At 41.8% G+C, this 20239-nt stretch overlaps 2 protein-coding genes across 2 annotated transcripts; both read right to left on the reverse strand.

Annotated features, from left to right (window-relative positions):
- Positions 1-1109: 1109 nt before the first annotated feature.
- Positions 1110-5109, reverse strand: LOC101475876 (interferon regulatory factor 2-binding protein 1). Its single transcript, XM_004561592.6, has 2 exons — positions 3045-5109; positions 1110-2005 (listed from the first exon to the last, which is right to left on the reverse strand). The coding sequence occupies exon 1, from the start codon at positions 4852-4854 to the stop codon at positions 3070-3072; it is 1785 nt and encodes a 594-aa protein (XP_004561649.1). The 5' UTR covers positions 4855-5109; the 3' UTR covers positions 1110-2005; positions 3045-3069.
- A 1308-nt stretch (positions 5110-6417) lies between these two features.
- Positions 6418-18463, reverse strand: hnrnpl (heterogeneous nuclear ribonucleoprotein L). The gene is made up of 14 exons (XM_076888906.1): positions 18210-18463; positions 17637-17755; positions 17045-17282; positions 15262-15349; positions 15050-15144; positions 14887-14959; positions 10162-10197; positions 9822-9890; positions 9447-9697; positions 8562-8683; positions 8255-8456; positions 7498-7555; positions 6960-7055; positions 6418-6838 (listed from the first exon to the last, which is right to left on the reverse strand). Exons 1-14 carry the CDS (start codon positions 18369-18371, stop codon positions 6780-6782), a joined length of 1668 nt encoding a protein of 555 aa, XP_076745021.1. The 5' UTR covers positions 18372-18463; the 3' UTR covers positions 6418-6779.
- Between the last annotated feature and the right edge of the window lie 1776 nt (positions 18464-20239).

The following is a 20239-nucleotide window of genomic DNA, read 5'->3' on the forward strand; positions in this document are numbered from 1 at the left end:
AGCTATGTTGAAACTCCGTTTTGTGTCACATAAATGGCTTTTTTACCTGGCTAAATCAGCAAGGTGTTATGTTTGGAGTTTCCATATGAAATGGGTTGGAAGCCAATATTACAGTATGTATTAAGCACAATATAGAACGTCTGCTGGAAAAATTTTTATATACGCAAATTGTATTTTGCTCGTTTGTGTTGTTGTGTTTGCACATCTCTGTTGCTTGTGGGGCTCGCACACAAGAATTTCACTCGCATGTGCTGTGCCAGTGTGCCTGCACATGTGATGTGACAAAAGTGATTTGATTTGATTTGTTGTACCTAACTAAAACCACTCAATGAAGCATAAACTATGCATTCCATTGTCATGGGAATGCGCATGTATTAATTTGGAGATTCAGAAAACATGTTTTGTTTATGGTATATATATATATATATATATATATATATATATATATATATATATATATATATATATATATATACATACATACAATTCACTACTTTGATATTAAAATGTATACACTTTAAAGCTCCAGAACTCCAGCTGTCACCTTAGAAACGAACAGCACCAAAGAGCACACTTGGCAATTACAATTATTAGCTTAAATGGAAATTTTTTACCGCATCTATGCACTGAATTACCAGCAGTGTTTTAGTTTTTATATTCTTTATAGATTTTAAACAACCACTGTATTATTGGCTGATAATGTCTCTGTCACTCAGCGATCATTTTGTGGGGAAGAACAATCACATGGTACATAAAACACCCCCTTTTCTATGTGTGTGCCCACAGACCCTGAAGCAGAAAGCACAGCCCAACAGATAATACCACCATTGTGGTACCCAAAAGCCTGGACGTGTTGAATTTCATTCGTAGTACACCCCTCAGGCTGTTCATACTACTGCAGCCAGGTCACCTAAGTGCATGTAAATACACATTGTTCAGTTTGTTTACAACCCTGCTAATAGTGGTTTGTGGAAAAGATTCTAATCATGCCAGTGAGCTGGTGTGGGATTTCCCTATTTTTCCTGTCAAAAATATTTATCTAATAAAGTTTTATATAAATGCACAACTGAGGCTTCCAACGGTCATTAGTAGAAAAGCGGCAAAGTGACTAAGTTTTAACTACATTGTCATTTATTGTAGAATTGACCTGTTAAGATCACATGAGTATGTGGGTTAACCATTGAAGATTGTGATGCTAATAATTTTACCATACATAGACTTTAAAAAGTAAATAGACAAAACAAGCTTACTTGCATGATAGAAGAACTAATTAGTGACTGATGCCAGGGTTATCAGTGAATACAGCATACACAGCTACAATACAATAAAATTACATTGAGCATGAAGCCATCTTTGGTCTTCTCATCACTATAAACAAATACATAGAAATTTGTATTGTATCAAAAATAGAAATTACATAGCCATATTGAAAGAAAATTCACATTTTTGACACACAATATAAAGAGAATAACAAGTGACGTATTGTAAGGTTTACATTTTTCTCCCCTTGGCTTTAAGGACCCAATGGTTTTAACATTTTTTGAACATTCGTTTTTAAAGAATTGCATCATTCTGTCAAACCATGTAAAAAGTATCCTGCGTCTGTGTCAGACAGGATGCAAAAACCAACAACAAAAAAAAAGATCAGATTGTCATTGTTAGGGGGGGAAAAAAAAAGTGTGTGCTTTTAATCCTGGGCTTTTTGAAATGAGGCCTCTACCACACTAGGAAAAAAAATAAATAGATTTTTTTGGGGGGTTTTTTTGTTTTTTTAAAAGGATGGAGAGAGATTGGGTCGAGACTTGATTCGATCACGATGCAGCCCCGATGCTCAGACGTTTCCCTCCTCTCGTGAGTGAGTCTTGTCTCGAGTTACCGGTCTTTGTGTAGTGGTCCTCCTGGGCTTCAGAGTTATTTGGCTCTTGGAGGCACACATGATGAACTACAGCCAAAGTGGACCTCTGCTTGAGATTATAGGTAAGTGCTTTCACTGTGTTTTAATCCACTGTGGAAAAAGAAGAAAGCCATGTAAGAATATCAAACAGCAGAGTGACACAGGGATTCTTTGTCCCACAGCTCAGACCTGATATTGAGATGCATCTAATACATACAGGTAACTCCACATTCAAAAATATTCTCCTCACACAGTAACATCAAGAAGATATCTGATATCATTCTAAAAGAGAACAAAGAGGCTAAAAACATTACAAGGCTCATGTAGATGAATTTTTAAGAAACAAAGTTGTGCCACAGATGGTGTGCCCCCACAGAGCCCTGCTCACAGCATCATGAGATTACATGAAATCTCCAATGAGACATCAGGTTGTCTAATGCCTAACATACACTAACACTGAAATCTGGTGCCTTCTAACATCTAAAGACAACTTATCAGAAGTCAAAAGTTTTAGTCATGTATTATTCCATCACTTTTGATTCTGTCTGAGCTCTGGCCAAGTCATATGAGCACCTCAGACCTGATGATGGGAGTGTGCCACAACTTCAGCAAAACTATCAAGTCATCATAAGGAGATTTCATCCATTTCTAACACTGAAATCACTAGTGTAGCAGTTTACACATTTGCTTAGTTCAATTCCAGCCAGAGACTAATACATTTTCGGGTTGCATGTGGCGTAGTGACCCCTCGTGACAAGGAAGAGTTGAAAGTAACTCAACAGTGTCACTGAAATCATCAGAGAAATTGGCTGGGCAAAGCTAGCACCTACAAATTATTTTTTTTCCCAAATTGGTCAAAAAAACAAAACAAAAACCTTGTCTGACATCTACCACCAAAGATATTCTAATTTCTAGAATAGTGTTGAAGAAATATTAACACACAAGTTGTTTAACAAATGTTTATATATAACATTTGTTAAACAATTTGGGCTGCAGTTACCCTATTTAATAAAAGCACATGTGAAACCATATGCCTGCACTTGTCTGCCATTTTTATTTATTTTTAACTGCTTTTGATAGTTGCTTTAACACTCGCTGATAAAGTTCTGCTATAAAACAAAGAGGCCTGCTCCTCTCAGGTTTTTCTCACCATTCACTGCCAAAAGGATGGAGGGTCAAGGGTCGTTCTCCTTCTTTACTGTCACATCTCCTTCTCCAGCTAGGATGGTTGAGATCTCACCCTGCATGAAGGCCCAAGGCACAGTGGATCCGGCCAGGGGGCAGCGTTCTCCGCTGGGGCAGTAAACCTCTCCTCCTTGACCTTGGCTGCGGATGAACCCTCGGGTGCAGGGGAAGCAGAACTTGTGGTGCGGGACTGAGGGACACTGGACAAAGTGAGTGTCCTCCAGGCGCTCTCTGCAGAGGGTGCAGCAAAGCAGGGTGCCTGGGGTGCTACTTGTAGACTCCCCAGTGTTTGTGTTGTTACTTTGTCCTCCAGTGCTCAGACCCTGCCCTACAGCTGCCTGAGAGACTGAGGTGGAGGGAGTCGAGGGGCTGCTGCTGCTGGGGCGCCCAGCTGAGGAGGAGTGGGCTGTGGACATACTGGGGCTCTCTCTGGCCATGTGACTGGAACTCAGGCCATCTGCCACTCCCATAAGTGCTGAGATGGGTGAAGGCTGGTTGTGTAGACGAGGTGGGCCCTCTTGAGGTACAGCCATGCCAGGAAGAGGTTCCATGCCTGAGTACGTGCCCCGGGGCCAGGGCTCCCTCACAGGGTGTTCGGCCCTTCCCTCACTCTCTCCGTTCTCAGAGCCTGGAGAAGCCTTTCGGCGCCTGGTGGTGCCCTTGGCTGGTCCGGGGCGTCCAGGAGCTGCCAAAGACAGCACTGGGTCTGGCTGTGGCAGAACCTCTGGGATTGGAGGCTCTTTAAACATACGCACACCATCATTCAACAGCTCAGACAGCCCACGCCAGTCTCCGGTGCCTTGCCGTTTCTCATATTCCACGTAGCGCAGCCCAGAGTTTACTGCCTTACCAGCATCTTTGGCGGAGTCACGGAACATCTGCCTGACCAGATCTGGAACTCCTGAGTAGATCATTCCAGAGCCAGAGGGATACTCCGCGAACACCCTCAGCTCAAACTCTGGAGTAGCGCTAGCATCAAAGGCCAGAACACGCCCCATCAGATTATGGTCTTTCCTGAAGCGCACATTGAAGGGGACACAGCTGCTGAGAGCTACCAGCACATCCCGAACTGCTTTGGGACGGTTAGGCCAGCCTTCCACTCTACTACGAGCCACCTCATTCAGTTCAGCCATTACTTCACTGTTCCTCCACACTGCCGGATCTATGCCCACTAGAGTAGAAGTGCTAGGTCCCATACCCAGGGACACAGCCTGTCTTCTGCCACTGTCGCTTATTATGGGGCCAGCTGAGACGGCAATAGGAGCGGCCCCAGCTCTCGTGCTTGTTAATGGGGTTAAAATCCCATGAGAAGCTGTTGCTACTAGCCCCTGAGCTATCAAGGCATGGGGTATGGTGTTATGAAGACTAGAAACTACCCCAGGCATAGCCCGACGAGTGTTCGGGCTCTGTCGGCTGCCCTCTGACAAAGCTACATCTTCAGCTCTATGCAGACCATTGGGGAGGCGAGAAGAAGCCCCATACTCACCCCTCCCCCGGTCTACACGCTCTCCGTGATGCCGCCCCGCTTCAAGGGGCCCAGCAGAGCTGGGTTTGCCCTGCTGTGGACCAGGGGACCTGCCGTCTAAAACTCCGTGAGTGCTCTTCAGCTGCCTGGCAGTTTCAATGAGGAGTTCTATCCGGTCTGCGCCGTCGTAGTTGACACAACCCCGGCATACAGCTTCGCTGAACTCCCACAGCATAGCCCAAGGCATCTTGGGCAGGTCGCAGAGGTAGCACCATTGCCGTCTCGAGGAAGACTGCGAGGCGGAGGACATGTTGTTTACAGGCCCTCGACCAAACTTTCTTCGGAGGCCTACACGTTACGGACTACGTTTTGCAGCGATTCTTCAGTCCTCCGACACCATTCGCCACATACTGCGGATTTTACAACAGAAAATAACAAAAAACTAAGTTCAAAATCCGACTACTGGCGGTAACATTCAAAACTTAACGACGTCTTCTTTCTCGTTTGTTCGTGTCAGCCTGTGTGGAAGGAAGTAAAATGTTATAAGACACCGGAAACACCTACGCGGCCAGGGCTCAGAGCACTATGGGAGACGTAGTTTCTCTTTAAAGCCATTGTTTCTTATTTTCTAGATTTTTAATATTAAATTTCTTTTGAGCAACAAAGTAATCAGACCACATAGAAACGGAACAGTTGTAAACAATTAGTAAAGGGAAAAATTCAGAGGGACTACTTTACTGGCGACAAGATACATAAGTAGCGGAGATACTGACGCTAGTCGGACGCGTTTTTCTGTGAAACCTCAGTTTAACTGGAGCTGTTTTGGGATGGGAGACAGAAAACACGGCTTGTGTTGCGGTTACTTTGATTAACAGAGGACAGGCAGTCTTGGTGCTGTAATGCTGGAGACATATGAGAAATATTATATATATATACTCCACTTCCTGCACAGACGTGACAGTTTCAAACTCAGCTTCACTGGGATGATGAGAGGTCACATAGTGAAAATCTCCAGTGGGAACGATGTACTTTGCATTAAGATTCGTCTCTCTCACAGTGGTAACAGGGAAACTGATTCTTCTACAACATATATGTGTATATATATATATATATATATATATATATATATATATATTTTTTTTTTTTTTTTTTTTTTTTAATAGAAGAATAACTCTGGAGAATAATCTTATAAGGACAATAGAAATAGGTTTGCATTGAACAAACCGCAGGGTATATTTTTCTATACCTATTTCTTGAGATGTATAAAAAGTTACAATAATTAATGTTCATATTATCTATGCTCAAAGTTCAAAAATTATGTCAGTAAATAATCCTTGTGAGCTGAAAGCTGATTGTTTTTTCTGTTGTCAGTGAGAGTGGATATTCATATGGTCTCAGGTACACAGCTCTGAGTAGCAACTTTGCCCACCTGCAGGGCAGTTAGGACAGGCAGTAAGAAAGATGCACTAGGTTCCTTCAACCTAGCTGTCTGAGGGAACATTACAGGAAGTCATTCCTTCCCACCGCTATCAGACTCTTTAATCATCCACTTGGGTCAGGTCCACACACACAGAACAGGATTAATCCAATTTATACCCATATCTCTTCATTTTATACAAGTGCTTGTATATTTGATGTTATGACAACTATCCCCTCCCTACAATCCCCAGCCAGCTGAAGCAGATCTCTTCCTGCCAGGTGTTTCTTCCTGTTAAAAGGGATTTCTTCCTTCCCAATATCATCAAGTGCTTTGCTACAAGAAATAGTCTGATTGTTGTAGTTTTCTCTATAATATTGTAGGGTATTTGACTTAGAGTCATCTCAAGGTGCTTTACACTGTAAGTTTGAACTGGAGCAATATGAATAAAACTGATTTGAGAGAATGCATTTTATTTTCAAGAATGGATTTGAAGAAATAATACAACACAATCTCTGATTATGTGACACTGGTTAAATTATTAGCAACATTATGGTTACTGTTGGCTTTATTTAATAACCAAAAGACAGAAGGTGGCGGGCGATCAAACGTAGTGTTGTGAACATACAAAATAAACAACAAGTTGAAGAACATGGTAAAAGTAAAATAAATTATTTTAAAAAATTATAATTTAAGTAACATTTTCTAAAGCACGTTAATCCTAATTATTGTCAACACAGCTTTAATGGTACGTGAAACAGAGCTGCAGTATACTCTATCCAAAGACAGAAAACATTACAAATGGTTTCAAGGAAGATTTAGTTGGCATGGTGTGTAGTCGAGAAACACAGCTTCAGTGTATAAGGGTAAGGCCCACCTAGAATATAGAAGCCAGAAGAAAACTTTCATCATAAAATGTAGAAAATGTCATTAAGGGTTCAAATGTACAACATACCAAGAACCACGTTGGCTTGTTGATCTACATGTTAAATACTTACTAGGGTTTTTCATCTGATAATGGTTCATCATAGCTAGTGCTTCCATGGCATCATTGATGGATTCCCACTCAAGCAGGCCAGATGAACTGCGCTCACCTGTCAAATCACATGACATTACCATGCTGAATAACACTTCTGTATTAAAAAGCCGTTAGTACACAACAGCACAACCAAATAATGAGATAATAACTTTAGTGACAACAAGTGTGGGGCGATCGTGGCTCAAGAGTTGGGCGTTCGTCTTGTAATCGGAAGGTTGCTGGTTCGAGCCCCGGTTCCGACAGTCTCGGTCGTTGTGTCCTTGGGCAAGACACTTCACCCGTTGCCTACTGGTGGTGGTCAGAGGGCCCGGTGGCGCCAGTGGCGCCTTAGTCAGTGCGCCCCAGGGCGGCTGTGGCTACACTGTAGCTTGCTATCACCAGTGTGTGAATGTGTGTGTGAATGGGTGGATGATTGTGTATAGTGTAAAGCGCTTTGGGGTACTTAGGACCAAGTAAAGCGCTATACAAATACAGACCATTTACAACATATTACTCACTCTTTCCAGTGAAAAGTTTCACACTTGTGGGCCTCTTGATTCCAAGTTCATCACAGACCTGAGCACAGAAACGCGTTTCAGTGAAAATGTGAGATGGATGCAGTGTTGCCAACTCCTCAGCAAGGAAAATCGCTATTGGCTGTCCTAAGAGTCACTATAAGTCGCTAAATGACATCTTTGCATAATTGGTCCTACCGATGTAATTATAACAGACGCTGTAGGAGAGAGAAATAACATTGTGGAAGAGACAGAGTGAGTTAAAAAAAAAAACCCTAAAAAAATAATTCCAACCCTCCTCCTTTATCCGGATTTTGGACCTGCAAAAGTGACCCGAAATAGGCACTCTGGTGGAGTTACTGTTTTGGTGTGTGTGTCTTTTTAACTAGTTTTAAACCTTTTGATCCACAAAAAGTAACAGTAAAAGAACATTTTTATAGGGGAATATCTCCTGCTCTGACATCAGCTCGGGGCGACTGCTGCGTGAGGACTACCTGCCGCTTGTGAGCATTTTCACATGGGCGAGTTGCCCACGGCAGCACCCGCTGCTTGTTGAGAGTAAGAGTGATACGTGCTTTCATGTGAAAAAGTCGTCATAAGTCTCCAATAACACCAGAAAAAGTCACTAGATTTGTCGCTAGTCGCTTTTTAGAAAAAAGTCGCTAAGGGGTCTGAAAACTCGCTAAGTTGGCAACACTGGATGGATGCTTTTGGCCATCACAGATAGCAACCTTTGTTGCTTTTTTTTTTTTTTTTTTACCTGATTAAAGATCTCAGCAGAGATGTCGGGTTGTGCATTAAAGAAGTGTAAGACGTTGCTCGGATGCTGGATTCGGTTTTTAGCCGCCTGCTCTGGTGAGGTGAAGCGGTTGTTGCGTGATCCATGGAAATCTTTAAAGCTGCTTGTGTTGTCCTCTAACTGGTAGCACTGTCCCGGCACTATAGCCTGTTGCTTGGACACACTGAAAGAAATAAGGCCAGAGGTCTTGCATCTGTTGTTTATTTTTAAGGGAGAAATTTATCTCTAAAAGTCTGTGCTGATGTTTCTAAATTGTTTCTGTTCTTACCAAACATTGAGTTTCTGTCCAAAAAGGAAGTTATTGTTCAGATGAGTAATGGCCCTGTCCACAGAGTAACAGTCTCCCATCTCCACCATTGCTGCTCCAGGTTTACTCTTCATGAACTTGACCTGAAAGAAAAATAGACTAAAACAATATTACCCAGCAGTACACACAGTATTTAAACATGAACTTTTTATGATGACTTTTGTGCCGACACCTCCTTGCAATGGGACTTTACCTTTCAAAACAAACAAAAAAGACCTTCAGATTGTCTGAAGGATGGACTTGTCTTTCTCCCACTTCCAGCATCAACAGTAAGCTACACCATCACATAGTAGCTCAGAAATGGAGCCCACTAACATCAACAACCAACAGGCTTTTTTTTTTTTTTTGTTATTGTTAGCAATGTTAGCAATCAAGCACAAAAAGACTAGCCAGCTGGCTGGCTTTGGATAACAAGCGATCTGTCCCTCTTAGCAGGTAAGGTGTTACCTACCATCAGAGAAATGAAAGCTTTATCCAAAAAAGATCATCTGAGGAAACTGGAATTTGGCCCTCAGTGGAAAAAACAAAACAAAACACTGGCGGCATTCAGTGCTACCCCTCGGCCTCCTAGCAGATACAGCTAGAAGGATATATCAGTTTATATATCAGTTTCAAAATTCTGCATCGCCTTGTTCTCAAGTGATCATATTCAAAAAATGTTTCAACATTAGTACACGACCAAAATGGCTGACAAGTTAGTATCGCGTGCTAAGCTTTCACGTGTCTGCAAATCTTCTTTGCGCCCCTTTCAGTTGTTGGAAAGATGGCAAAATATTATAAATGTCCTTCACTTATGGGGTCTAACAGCAAAACAATGACTTGATGCTTCAGTCAGCTTTCACTTACCCTCTCTACATTGCCATACAGGCAAAAGATGTTGAAGACCTTGTCAGCATTGATCTTAGAGGGCTCCAGGCCATATACCATAAGAACTGGAGAGTCAGCGTGAGGACCGTACTCGGGCGGTGGCGGTCCATATCCAGGACCGTAGCGCTGGTTACCCCGACCACGCCCACCCATGCCTGGCCCCATGCGATGGGGAGGAGGGGGGCCATAGCTGTCATCGTTGTAGCCATGATAACCTCCCTGTGGTCCACCTTAAGATGGGGAAAAAAACCCAAAACAAACAAGCAAAACAAAAAAAACAAACATAATTGTAACAGATTTTGAGCAGTGTCCGTTTTTCTACATGTCACACTAATTTGATTATGCGATGTTTACCATAATCAGGTGGGTGATCGCCCAGAAGAGCAGGCTGCCTCTGCCGTTTGTTAGGATTGGCATTGGGATCTATAATAGATTTAAAAAAAAAAAAAAGTTGCCCATCAAACAGCTTCTTTACCACGTGTCTCAAAGGTACCTTGCATGGGCTACAACATGCTAAGGGACATGTTTGTGAATGGCATGCAACTGAAGGGCCTGAAATCTTTAAAAAGTGTTCAAACAGTCAGCAGGTTTTACAGGTGACATAATGGAGATTTTCTTTTTCCACAGTGACTTTGAAAGATAGCGTTCAAATTTTAAAGTCTTACATCTGCCATTCTACTACAAGCGCACACACCTTGTGAATTGTTCCAATTGCCTTCACCATCAGCATCTGTGCAGGTACACATGACACACGTCAAATCCAATAAAACATCATGAAAAAAAGTAGCAATCTGGCAACACTGTATAAACACATTTCATCACATGCTCAGTTGTTTCGAATAGAGACATTAAAACAGAAAATCAAAGAGTAAAATACGCAATGTGCTAAGAGCAGCACCTGCTGTTTTATTGAAAACTATTTGAATATCAGTATACATTTATTACAAGCCAGGACACAGATATAACATGAGTGAAAAAACATCAAGCACTGAAACTAATAACATGGTGAAAAATTAAACCAGCGACGTCGGCTGATTTAACTTCAACAAAAAGTACGAACAGATTTATTTTTGTTCAAAGAAGGCTTTCCTTCAGCTCAGTTCACCAAAACTCAGTAAATTAAACTCTTAAACCAGTATCTGTTTAGCAGGCACCTTCTCTGTAAGGTTAGGGTAGAACTTCTTTACTCCCTATGCAATCACTTATCTAAACCATCAAGTTCTCAGTAATAATTTTGTCACTATGTGCACATCATCCGTGGTAAACAATCATTTCCGCCACCTGTTTGTTTATTTACAGGCTGCAAATGAAGGTCTTCATGTGGAACCTCTATGTAAAATGCTTTCAATGGTGCATTTAAACCTAAACATCAGAACATCTGGCACGGCACTCAAGCACACCCATAATCCTAGTGTCATGGACAGTTTCACAATCACAGTGTTGGCCATGTTGGACAGCTACATTGGCCTGACAGAAATATTAAAACTAGCAATGCGAGTTGAGAAATCTGGAAGGAGTCACCAGATGTCAAGTCTTATTTTCCAAAAATATAAGCATCAATATCTCTCTCTCTCTATTTGATTTAAAAAAAGAAAGAAAAGAAAAACTTGGTTCCATTGCATCCTTACAAACCATCTCCCATGTTGTTGTGTCATTATGCATGATAACCAAATTTCACATATATAAAAAAAAGAAGTTAAAGATCTGCCTTGTGACTCACATTTGAAATTTTTATCTCATACTACAGTCTAAAATGCTTTGAAATTGACTGGACTTTGTGAAGTTTTGTGAAAACTTTTAATCTCTCATCCAAAAAACAACTCTACACACACAGGTCAAGATCAAATATTCTTTACAACTGCTCGGTTCATGTGTTGTACTGCAGCAACCTATAATTGTACTCTTTAAAATGAATTACGTGACTATTACATAAAAGACATCTCCATCTCCCAATTTAAATCAACAGTACGCGATTTCTCCCCACAATACTTTTGAACTGTTAACCATGAAGTTAGATTATTCATTTATTTCAGTACTTACAGCACCATACATGGAGCATGGGACACAGTGAGAAGAAAGGGGGCAGTCTTCAGCAAGGATGCTACTCGCCAATCTCTGACTCCAGCCTCAACTCATTCTCCCTCTTCTTGTCTTTTCTTTCTTCTTTCCTTCCTTCCTTCCTTGCATCTCCACCACCAGAGAGAAAAGTACTTCCATGCGTCCATGTTGGGTTTTGACTTGCTGCCGCTCTGTTTTTGGAAATTGTGCTATTAGAGGCTCATTTCCAGCTTACCGTGCTCTGACCATAAAGCAGGACATATGCACCGATTGAGTGGGCTGTCAGTCCACAGACACACTGAGCCAAACCTGCATCACACGGGAGGCGTTAAAGGCATCACTATGGTCCAGTGCAAAAAAAAAAAAAAAAAAAAAAGGAAAAATGAAAACAATGCAGAAACAACACAAGAATAGCACAAAGAGGAGAAGGGAAATGGGAAGGAAGGTACAGGGGGAAAAAAACAAACAAAAAAAACAAAAAAAAACAGAACACCAGAGTCCATAAATGCAGAAAGCTTTGGGAAAGATCTGTAATCTGTTTGCCTCTGTGCTTGTATGCTTGATAGGTGTCTGATGCTTGTGTCTTCATGGACCCCCCATGGATATTTCTTCTTGTGTAAAAATGGCACTCACTTGATGTCGTTTATTTGGTTTAATAGCTGTCAGCCACTTGCAAAGCTTGACAATAAGTCACTAGAAATATGATGTGCTGTCATAGCAGTTCAGCTGTATGTTGCCTTGGATATTCGGATCGCTGTGTTGTCATGTGGTGTTCGGCACAGGAAGGTAGAGATGAGGAGTATTAGCATGGCCTCTTTTTTGTATACCGCCCCCATATGTGGTGTCATCTGTTCCCTGGTCAGGCTGAGTGTGTTTGAAAACTCCTTTGTTGCTTCCTGTGGTTGTGTTAGGGTAAGCACATCCCAACAGTTGGGAGGTGTGGTCGCTATGGCCACACAGCTGACCCCCACCCTCATCATCAATGTGTTGTGTCAAAGTGGGGACTCCTCGGAGCTCTGCAGATGGCATGTACTGTAGTGGTAAAGTGATGGTAGTAGATGCTTATCAATCTACAACATCAGTCTGTAGTGGATATGCGGGGTGTCTGTTCACATGGCCTTCGAGTATTTCTGTCCCTCAATCTGAAAATGGTGGCTACTGCCCACCATCAAAAATGAAATGGATTCCCATGTCAGGTGGTGGTGATGAGCTTGGAATAAGGAAGTACCGAGTTGAGGTTGTGTTCCGGTATTTGATGCCCCACTGTGTCCGACGTACAGTATGCCATAAAGCAGATTTACATTAGTTGTGGTTGCTGTTATGCTGTAGAAGCCGTTGTGTCTGCTTAGAGGTTGAGGTAAGCCTGTATGATTCTGCACCGTGAGGACACAAGGAGTACCTCTAGGTCGTAAGGCAGTGCAAGCTATGCAATATCAAAAACTTTCTTATGAGGACATGATGTCAAAAACCTGTATGAAACTTGCAATGTACATGTTGTGGTTCCGGCTGTGTGTCAGACAAGTAACTACACCTTTTACAGTGTCTAGTGAAAAATATAAATTCTCCATCAGACAACTGCACCAAAGTAAAGCATGTGCCTGTGATCAGGTTTTAAAAAAACAAACAAAAAACAACAACAAATGAACAAACAGCAGCAGTAGGGTCTTTGTGATCAAGGTGAATTGTCTTTTTCCAGCTACCGTGACATCTGAACAGCCAAGAGTATTAAACTGGTCACAGACTTGGCAGTGCAGCAACACTCATGTTTAAGCATAAAAATCTTATATAATTACCCAAAAAGGTAGCCATTTTCATTCTACACCAATTTTGCTAGAGCTGGTCCTAACATATCGTCAATACTCAAGGTACGCAAAACACATTAGGAACACTGAACTTTGGAGCTTTACTATTTATTTAATTTATTTCATGAAATGCTAATTACTTGGGTTCCACCAAGATTATAACACATGAAATCTGCATTTAACCCATCTTTAAGCTCACATCACTTTCCATATTGTTAACTTTCACTTTGTTTTTTTTGTTAAAAGTGATCATATACTTGACACGTGTGAAAACCATTCATCGAAAATTAATTAAAAAATTAAGTCTCACACTATGACACTAGGACTGTTCGATATCACGATATGAAAACGTCTATCGTTTCATTTTACGCTATCGTTTGTTTCGTGGTGTCACAAAATAAACTGTTTATGGCAATATCTTTTCATCGTTTTGATGGTCACAGTAGAACTTCTTAAAGTTCTCTCTTTCTCTACACTACGGACGGACATGCGACTGTTTTTATGCGTTGTCGTTAGCAACAACAACGGTAAAACCATCGCATGGCTCTGCCGTCTGCTTGCTTATTTTCTACATAAACCTTTCACAATAAAGCTCAAGATCCTGTTGAGATTTTTCAAAATACAGTGAGTCACGTGAAAGATGCAGAGTGTTTACGGATGAGAAGCTAAAAAGAGCCGTCAGGTGCTAAAAAAACAAACCTTAGAACAGGCTTTTCCCTGCAGCACGCCGTGTAATAAATACTCACAAAGAAAAATTGCGTCCGTTTCAACTTATGTAACACTCGACTCCAGGTACACGACGCCGAGCTGAAAACACTTCACGCAAGTCGAGTTGAGCAAGATTCACAGAATTGACAGAAAATGTAATATTTTTGTGATAAATACTGTTGTCGCCACGATAAATGTTTTATATCAGGATATGAGATTTTGGTCATATCGCACAGCCCTATATGACACATACTGTCTCTGCTGTCAATGCTAACACCCAACAACCTTCCAGCCTGCAAAGTCTGGCCAACATTTGAAACCCATCATCACATGCCTTCTACAGGTCCAACAAGGACACTCAGTTGGAAAGCAGGAAGCCTGATTTAATTCTGACAAAATCTCCACTATGTTTTTAAGGTTACCTGGTGTAACAGCCTCTGCTGTGTTCACTGGATTACAGTTGGCAGAGATGTGAGATTGTGCAGCTGTGACATGCTCTACAGGGAATGTGAACCTATGTGAAGAATGGTGTGCCTGCTTATGCTGCTGTGATTAGTGCGATGGGCTTTTCACATGCACGAACCTATAATTTATGTCAGCTGCCCTGGAGGTTGCTCCTCATGCCCTTACATTGTGCCTGCTGTGTGGCGAGAAAATGCACGAAGACTGTGAAGGCATCGCAGGAATACTGCCTCTGACAGGGCTGAGCTGCATGGTCAAAGAAACCATTCGTCTGTGATCAAAGGCAATACCCCTGGAGGCAGAGAACCCTAACCATCCCATACAATGCCATGAGAGGAAAAGAGAAAGAAAAAAAAAAGAGGGAGGGACAGGCAGGGGCTACACGTTACCTTGGCCACTCAGGTTGGGATTTGTGTAGTCCCATGTGTCCTGGTCATTCTTGAAGACATTGAGTCGCGCTGGCTATAGAAAGGATGGCAAGATGAAAATGATTTTCTTCTCACAAGCACCTGATATTAATAGTCGAGCTACAAAGGGTGGTTAGACACTTACCTTGGCATATTCAATCTTTAGGGTGCAACAGCCAGAGTAGATGTCTGCCCCGTTAAGAGAGGCTTTAGCCCTCTGGGCACTTTGGACCGAATCAAATGTGGAAGCAGTGAGTTAAGGGGAGGTCTGACTGCATAAAGGTTTAAATGCTCATGTAGAAACATACTGATGTTTCTGAGTGGGAGTAGTAAAAAAAAAACATGATCTAAAAGGATATTCGACCATGGCCTGAACACCGTTTTTTCTGAAGATGACAATCCTCTGTACAGGGCCACAGTTGTTACAAATAGTGTAGAGTACATCCTGTAGGGTTACACACACAGATTGATACATCACTATCGTGAGAATACTTTATGTGACAACATACATTTCACCTTTAAAACACAAACACACAGTGCTTTGAAAGCTCTTACCCAAAGTCAAAAACTAGATTTTTTAAACGACATCAAAGGGGAAAAGATACTGATGATAGTAGTGACGAGTATTGTAGAGACCAGCAAAGATAAACAGTGAAGCAGGACCAGATGTATGAGACAAAACTCATACAGGTATTTTTAGGGTGGATAAGAACATACGACATATATCTCAGTATTTAATGAGGAATAGGAATAGATCACAGCACAACAAGTACTTTCATTAGAGCAGCTGGAATCATATAAAATAATAGAATTGGAAATACATTTCAGGAACGTTAATATAACTATTTCACATATCTCTTTCTGATGTTTGTTTTCACTAAGCTGGGGATAGTTAACATTCTTTAAGATGGAATCATGTGAAGTTCATGTGAAGTTCTGATTGGGTCTGTAGGATACAGGCAAGGAAACTAACCAGCACAGCTACCATATACAGCTGTAGACTGGTCAGCAGCGACTATGAGGCAACATCTAGAGCAGAAACATTACATTAATGCAAGGTTAACTGCATTTACTCTAGGTGCCACTGATTACAGACTCGGAAGTTAATAAATAAAGAAATATTTTTATAATTTTACAGCCCTGATTTCCATTACTTCAGGTCATGAATTTGGACTTTTCCACTGTGTGCTTCTTGTAACATTTTCAATGATTTCGGCTCCAGCTGATCCAGGAGAGAAGGACAACAGTTACCTAAGCAAAAACCTGTAGTGATCCCATATGTGTCAGGAGTATCAGAACAGCTGAAATGCATTTTTTCTAAACACCGCATCTCCGTGGCTTTCAAACCCCAAAACACGCTGCGCCAAAAAAATTAGTCCACCCCAAGGATCAGGTCCCCGAACACAAATATAGTAACATAGTGTACGCTGTTAAATACCAAGACGATTGCCATGATTTATACATCAGGGAAACCAAACAATCTCCTTTGAAGCGGATGGCACAACACAGAAGAGCCACCTCGTCAGGCCAGGACTCTGCAGTCTACTTACACCTACAGGCCAGTGGACACTCTTTCAATGATGAGGATGTAACATCCTGGACAGGGAGGAACGCTGGTTTGAGTCAAAGAGGCCATTTACATGAAATGGGAAAGACGATCTCTGAATCGAGGAGGGGGCCTAACGGTACATCTTTCGCCATCTTACAATGCTGTGATTGCAGCGATTCCCCAACTCTCTGTGAATGGGACTCATGGCCATTGATCAGTGGTTGTTATTCAATGAGCTTGATCAGTGGTTACTGATCAATGGTCATGAGAATTTGTATATTAATAATCAAGGAACTGACCCTCCCAGCCCATTGTTTCTTCATTGGTGATCGTTTCAGTCATTATGCAAATGTAGTGTTTATAAGATTGGGGAAACCTGCAGTCAGCTGAGACTGAAGAAGTCACTTGGATGAGTGACCAAACGTTTCTTCCACTGAAAACGCTGCGTCCAGATGAACAGAATCAACTTTTGGGGATTTTCAATGGATTATCTGACTAGCATTATCAGATACCTGATATCTAACAATGAATTCACTGAATGATCTGTGGGAATATACAATAATAAATTATAAGAAGATGTTTTTACATTACCGTGGTAATGGGATAGATGGGGTTTATAATTGTGAGCAGCAGAACATTGTTGACGCTCCGAGTGTCATCCGAGTCTCCTGGTCTGGAAATCTTCTGACTAGTTGAGTAGTTGATGAAGGCAGGGTGACCTGCAATGTAAACCTGGTTCTCTGCTGCATAAGTAACAGCATTGCAGGAGCCGTTCATGTCCTCATACTCCACCAGGGCCTGCCGCTTCTTGGGCATCATAACCACAAAACTAGACATTAAGCAAGAGAAAGATTTATAGTTCCCACACTGAACCATGTTTAATGAATAAAGGCACAATCAGCCTATTAATTTTAAAACTACACAACTTGAATTTAGTTACAAGCAAACTTACTTTGCCTATAACTTATCAAACCTAAACTAGTGTTATAAATTGAGTTAGGGAATATGAAATTAACAAGAACCAACATTTAAATCAGCTCAATACCTTTTTTTTGTTAGTTGTTAATATTCTGTGGAACATACGGGAGTGTATGGTTGACATCAGACATGTGCACCAATCTCAGTCCACTGAATGCGACAAACACGATAGAGAAGCTTCATTTTAAGTGTGTTCAGCTTTTACCTGATGGTGCCAAACTCTTGCAGGGCTTCCACCAGGTCAGCCTCCATGACACCGTCCACCAAACCCCTGATATGCACCACCGGGGAGGGGAGCGGTTTGTGAGGGTCATCGTAGCTCTCCTATTTTTTTTTTCATTTAAAAAAAAAAAAAAGGAAACGCAAGATAATGTTTGCTGAGACATAAACAACACAAAAACAGCCAATCTGTGTCAATCAGCCCTTTAACAATAACTGCACTGGGGATTTGTGTTAGAAACTGACATTAAACTGCAACAGAGTTTTTTTGCAACACTGAAACTAAAACGTGTCTTCTATCTGTACACACAGTGAAATTGCGTGTCATTAAACAGCTATTTCATATTACACAATAAACATGCAATTACTGTTGTTTAAACGAAATCTGACCATACCATTGGCTTGTTTGGTTTGGCTCGCTAGTTAGCTACTTAATTTTAGCTAGCGGTGAGACAAGCACTACTTTTGCTATAAAGTATATTTGTTTCTTAGATAAACAAAACTGGCCCATTTAAGCATACTAAAACACCAACTACCGGAGTCAGAAGGAAACACTTACCGTTGTCATTCCTCCGTCTTCAGTTTTCTGTCTTTTCGTTGCTCTGCCACCTTCTCCGTAGTATCGGCCCGCAGAAGCAGCCATGTTGTCCTGTCCCCTCTGCCGGCCTATTGCTGCATTCCAGATACGTGGGAAAAAACGGGATGGTATTTCCATAACCATCAGCAACGGCTCTATTTTCAATAAACCACTCTAGACTTCCACGGTGTAAGACCGGAGACTTCCTTTTCCCATAAAAAAAAGTCATATTTTATTCTGCATGTGAGACGATGATTCGAATGACTAAACATTTTTCTCTCTGTGAATGTCCGTTCGACATTAAAAAAAATGTCGTTTCGACTAATGTGCTATGAAGCTTCTTTTTCCCATGATGACCTTTGAATGCAACAAGAAAGTGGCTCGCGCTTAGCATGTTCCTATTGGTCACTTTTGCCTGTCAATTATTAATGTCATGACAGGAGGTGGAGTTGATCCCTTTGTTCATGTTTTAGAACCAATGATTGTATGAAAAACGCTTTAATTTAGTTTTAATCTACAATCAAAAAACAGTGAAAAACAGAACATTTAGAAACTTGAACCTAAAAAGTTGTAATTTCACATCACTTCTTGCTTCCAGCACATATTTAATATGATGAAATAATGGTGATTGAACAAGAGCAAGACCAGAAAGAGAAGAAGAATTTTATCTGTCTGATTGTCTCCATCAAATAGATATTCTATTATACAAGGGGGCACTGGTCAACCCCCCAAATTTGCTGCCTACCCACCAGTGGCCCCTCCTGGCAAATCAAATCACTTTTATTGTCACGTCACATTAATGGTACACTGGTACAGCACATGACAGTGAGATTCTTGTGTACAAGCTTCAAGCGAATATAAGGGCAGGAATGTGAGAATTATAAGAATAAATACATGTACAACTTTAAGGATGTATGCACATTACTAATATATATGACAAATATTTATATGTGTGTGTGTGTGTGTGTGTGTGTGTGTGTGTGTGTGTGTGTGTGTGTGTGTGTGTGTGTATCTGCACCAATTACTGTAGAAAACAGTCATTGGTCTGCGCATATATACATATATGTAAAATAGGCATAGTGTTGAAGTTCCGGTAAGTGAGAGTGAGGTGCCTATGAAGTGTCACTGTTCAGCAGTCTGGTGGCCTGATGGAAGAAGCTGTCCCTCAGTCTCCTAGTTTGGGCCCAGATATTGCAGTACCTCCATCAGGCAGATGGAGGTAGTTTGAACAGTTTATGACTGGGGTGGGTGGAGTCTTTGATCATCCTTGCACAGCTTCCTGAAGATGTCCTGGAGGGAGGACAGCTCACCTCCAATTATCCTTTCAGCACACCGCAGCACTTGCTGGAGAGCTTTGCGGTTGTAAGCGGTGCTGTTGCCACACCACGCGGTGATGCATCCAGTGAGGATGCTGTCAATGGCACCGCGGTAGAAGGTCCTGAGGATGCGGGGGCTCATGGCGAATCTCTTCAGTCTCCTGAGAAAGAGTCACTTCACTGTTTTGATGTTTGAACTGACCATGTGAGATCCTCCACCAGATGTACATACACCTAGGAAACGGAAGCTGCTCACTCTCTCCACAGCAGCACCGTTGATGGTGATGGAGGTACGTGCTTCTCTACACCTCCGGAAGTCCACTATCAACTCCTTTGTCTTTATGACGTTGAGAGTGAGATGGTTCTCTTGGCACCAGTGCGTCAGGGTGCTGACCTCCTCTCTGTGAGCCGTCTCATCACCTTTGGTGATAAGACCCACCACTGTTGTGTCGTCTGCAAACTTCACAATGATGTTGGAGTTGCTAGTTGCCGTGCAGTCATAGGTGTAGAGTGAGTACAGGAGAGGGCTCAGTGCACACCACTGTGGAGCACCAGTGTTCATTATGAAGGGGGATGAGGTGATGCTGCCCAGTCTGACCACTTGGTGTCTGTCAGACAGGAAGTTGAGGATCCAGCTGCAGAGAGAGCTGCTCAGTCCTAGATCCTGCAGTTTCCTTCAAGGGAACGATGGTATTG

Source organism: Maylandia zebra, linkage group LG10 (assembly GCF_041146795.1).
Source record: "Maylandia zebra isolate NMK-2024a linkage group LG10, Mzebra_GT3a, whole genome shotgun sequence".
NCBI lineage: Eukaryota > Metazoa > Chordata > Actinopteri > Cichliformes > Cichlidae > Maylandia > Maylandia zebra.

Coding starts and splice junctions, on each gene's coding strand:
- LOC101475876 (XM_004561592.6), bottom strand. CDS start 4,854: ATGTCCTCCGCCTCGCAGTCTTCCTCGAGACGGCAATGGTGCTACCTC.
- hnrnpl (XM_076888906.1), bottom strand. CDS start 18,371: ATGGTTATGGAAATACCATCCCGTTTTTTCCCACGTATCTGGAATGCA. Junction 15,145..15,261: donor TGTTCAGGCCATGGTCGAAT/ATCCTTTTAGAT, acceptor CTGCTTCCACAT/TTGATTCGGTCCAAAGTGCC. Junction 9,891..10,161: donor CAATTGGAACAATTCACAAG/GTGTGTGCGCTT, acceptor AATCTATTATAG/ATCCCAATGCCAATCCTAAC.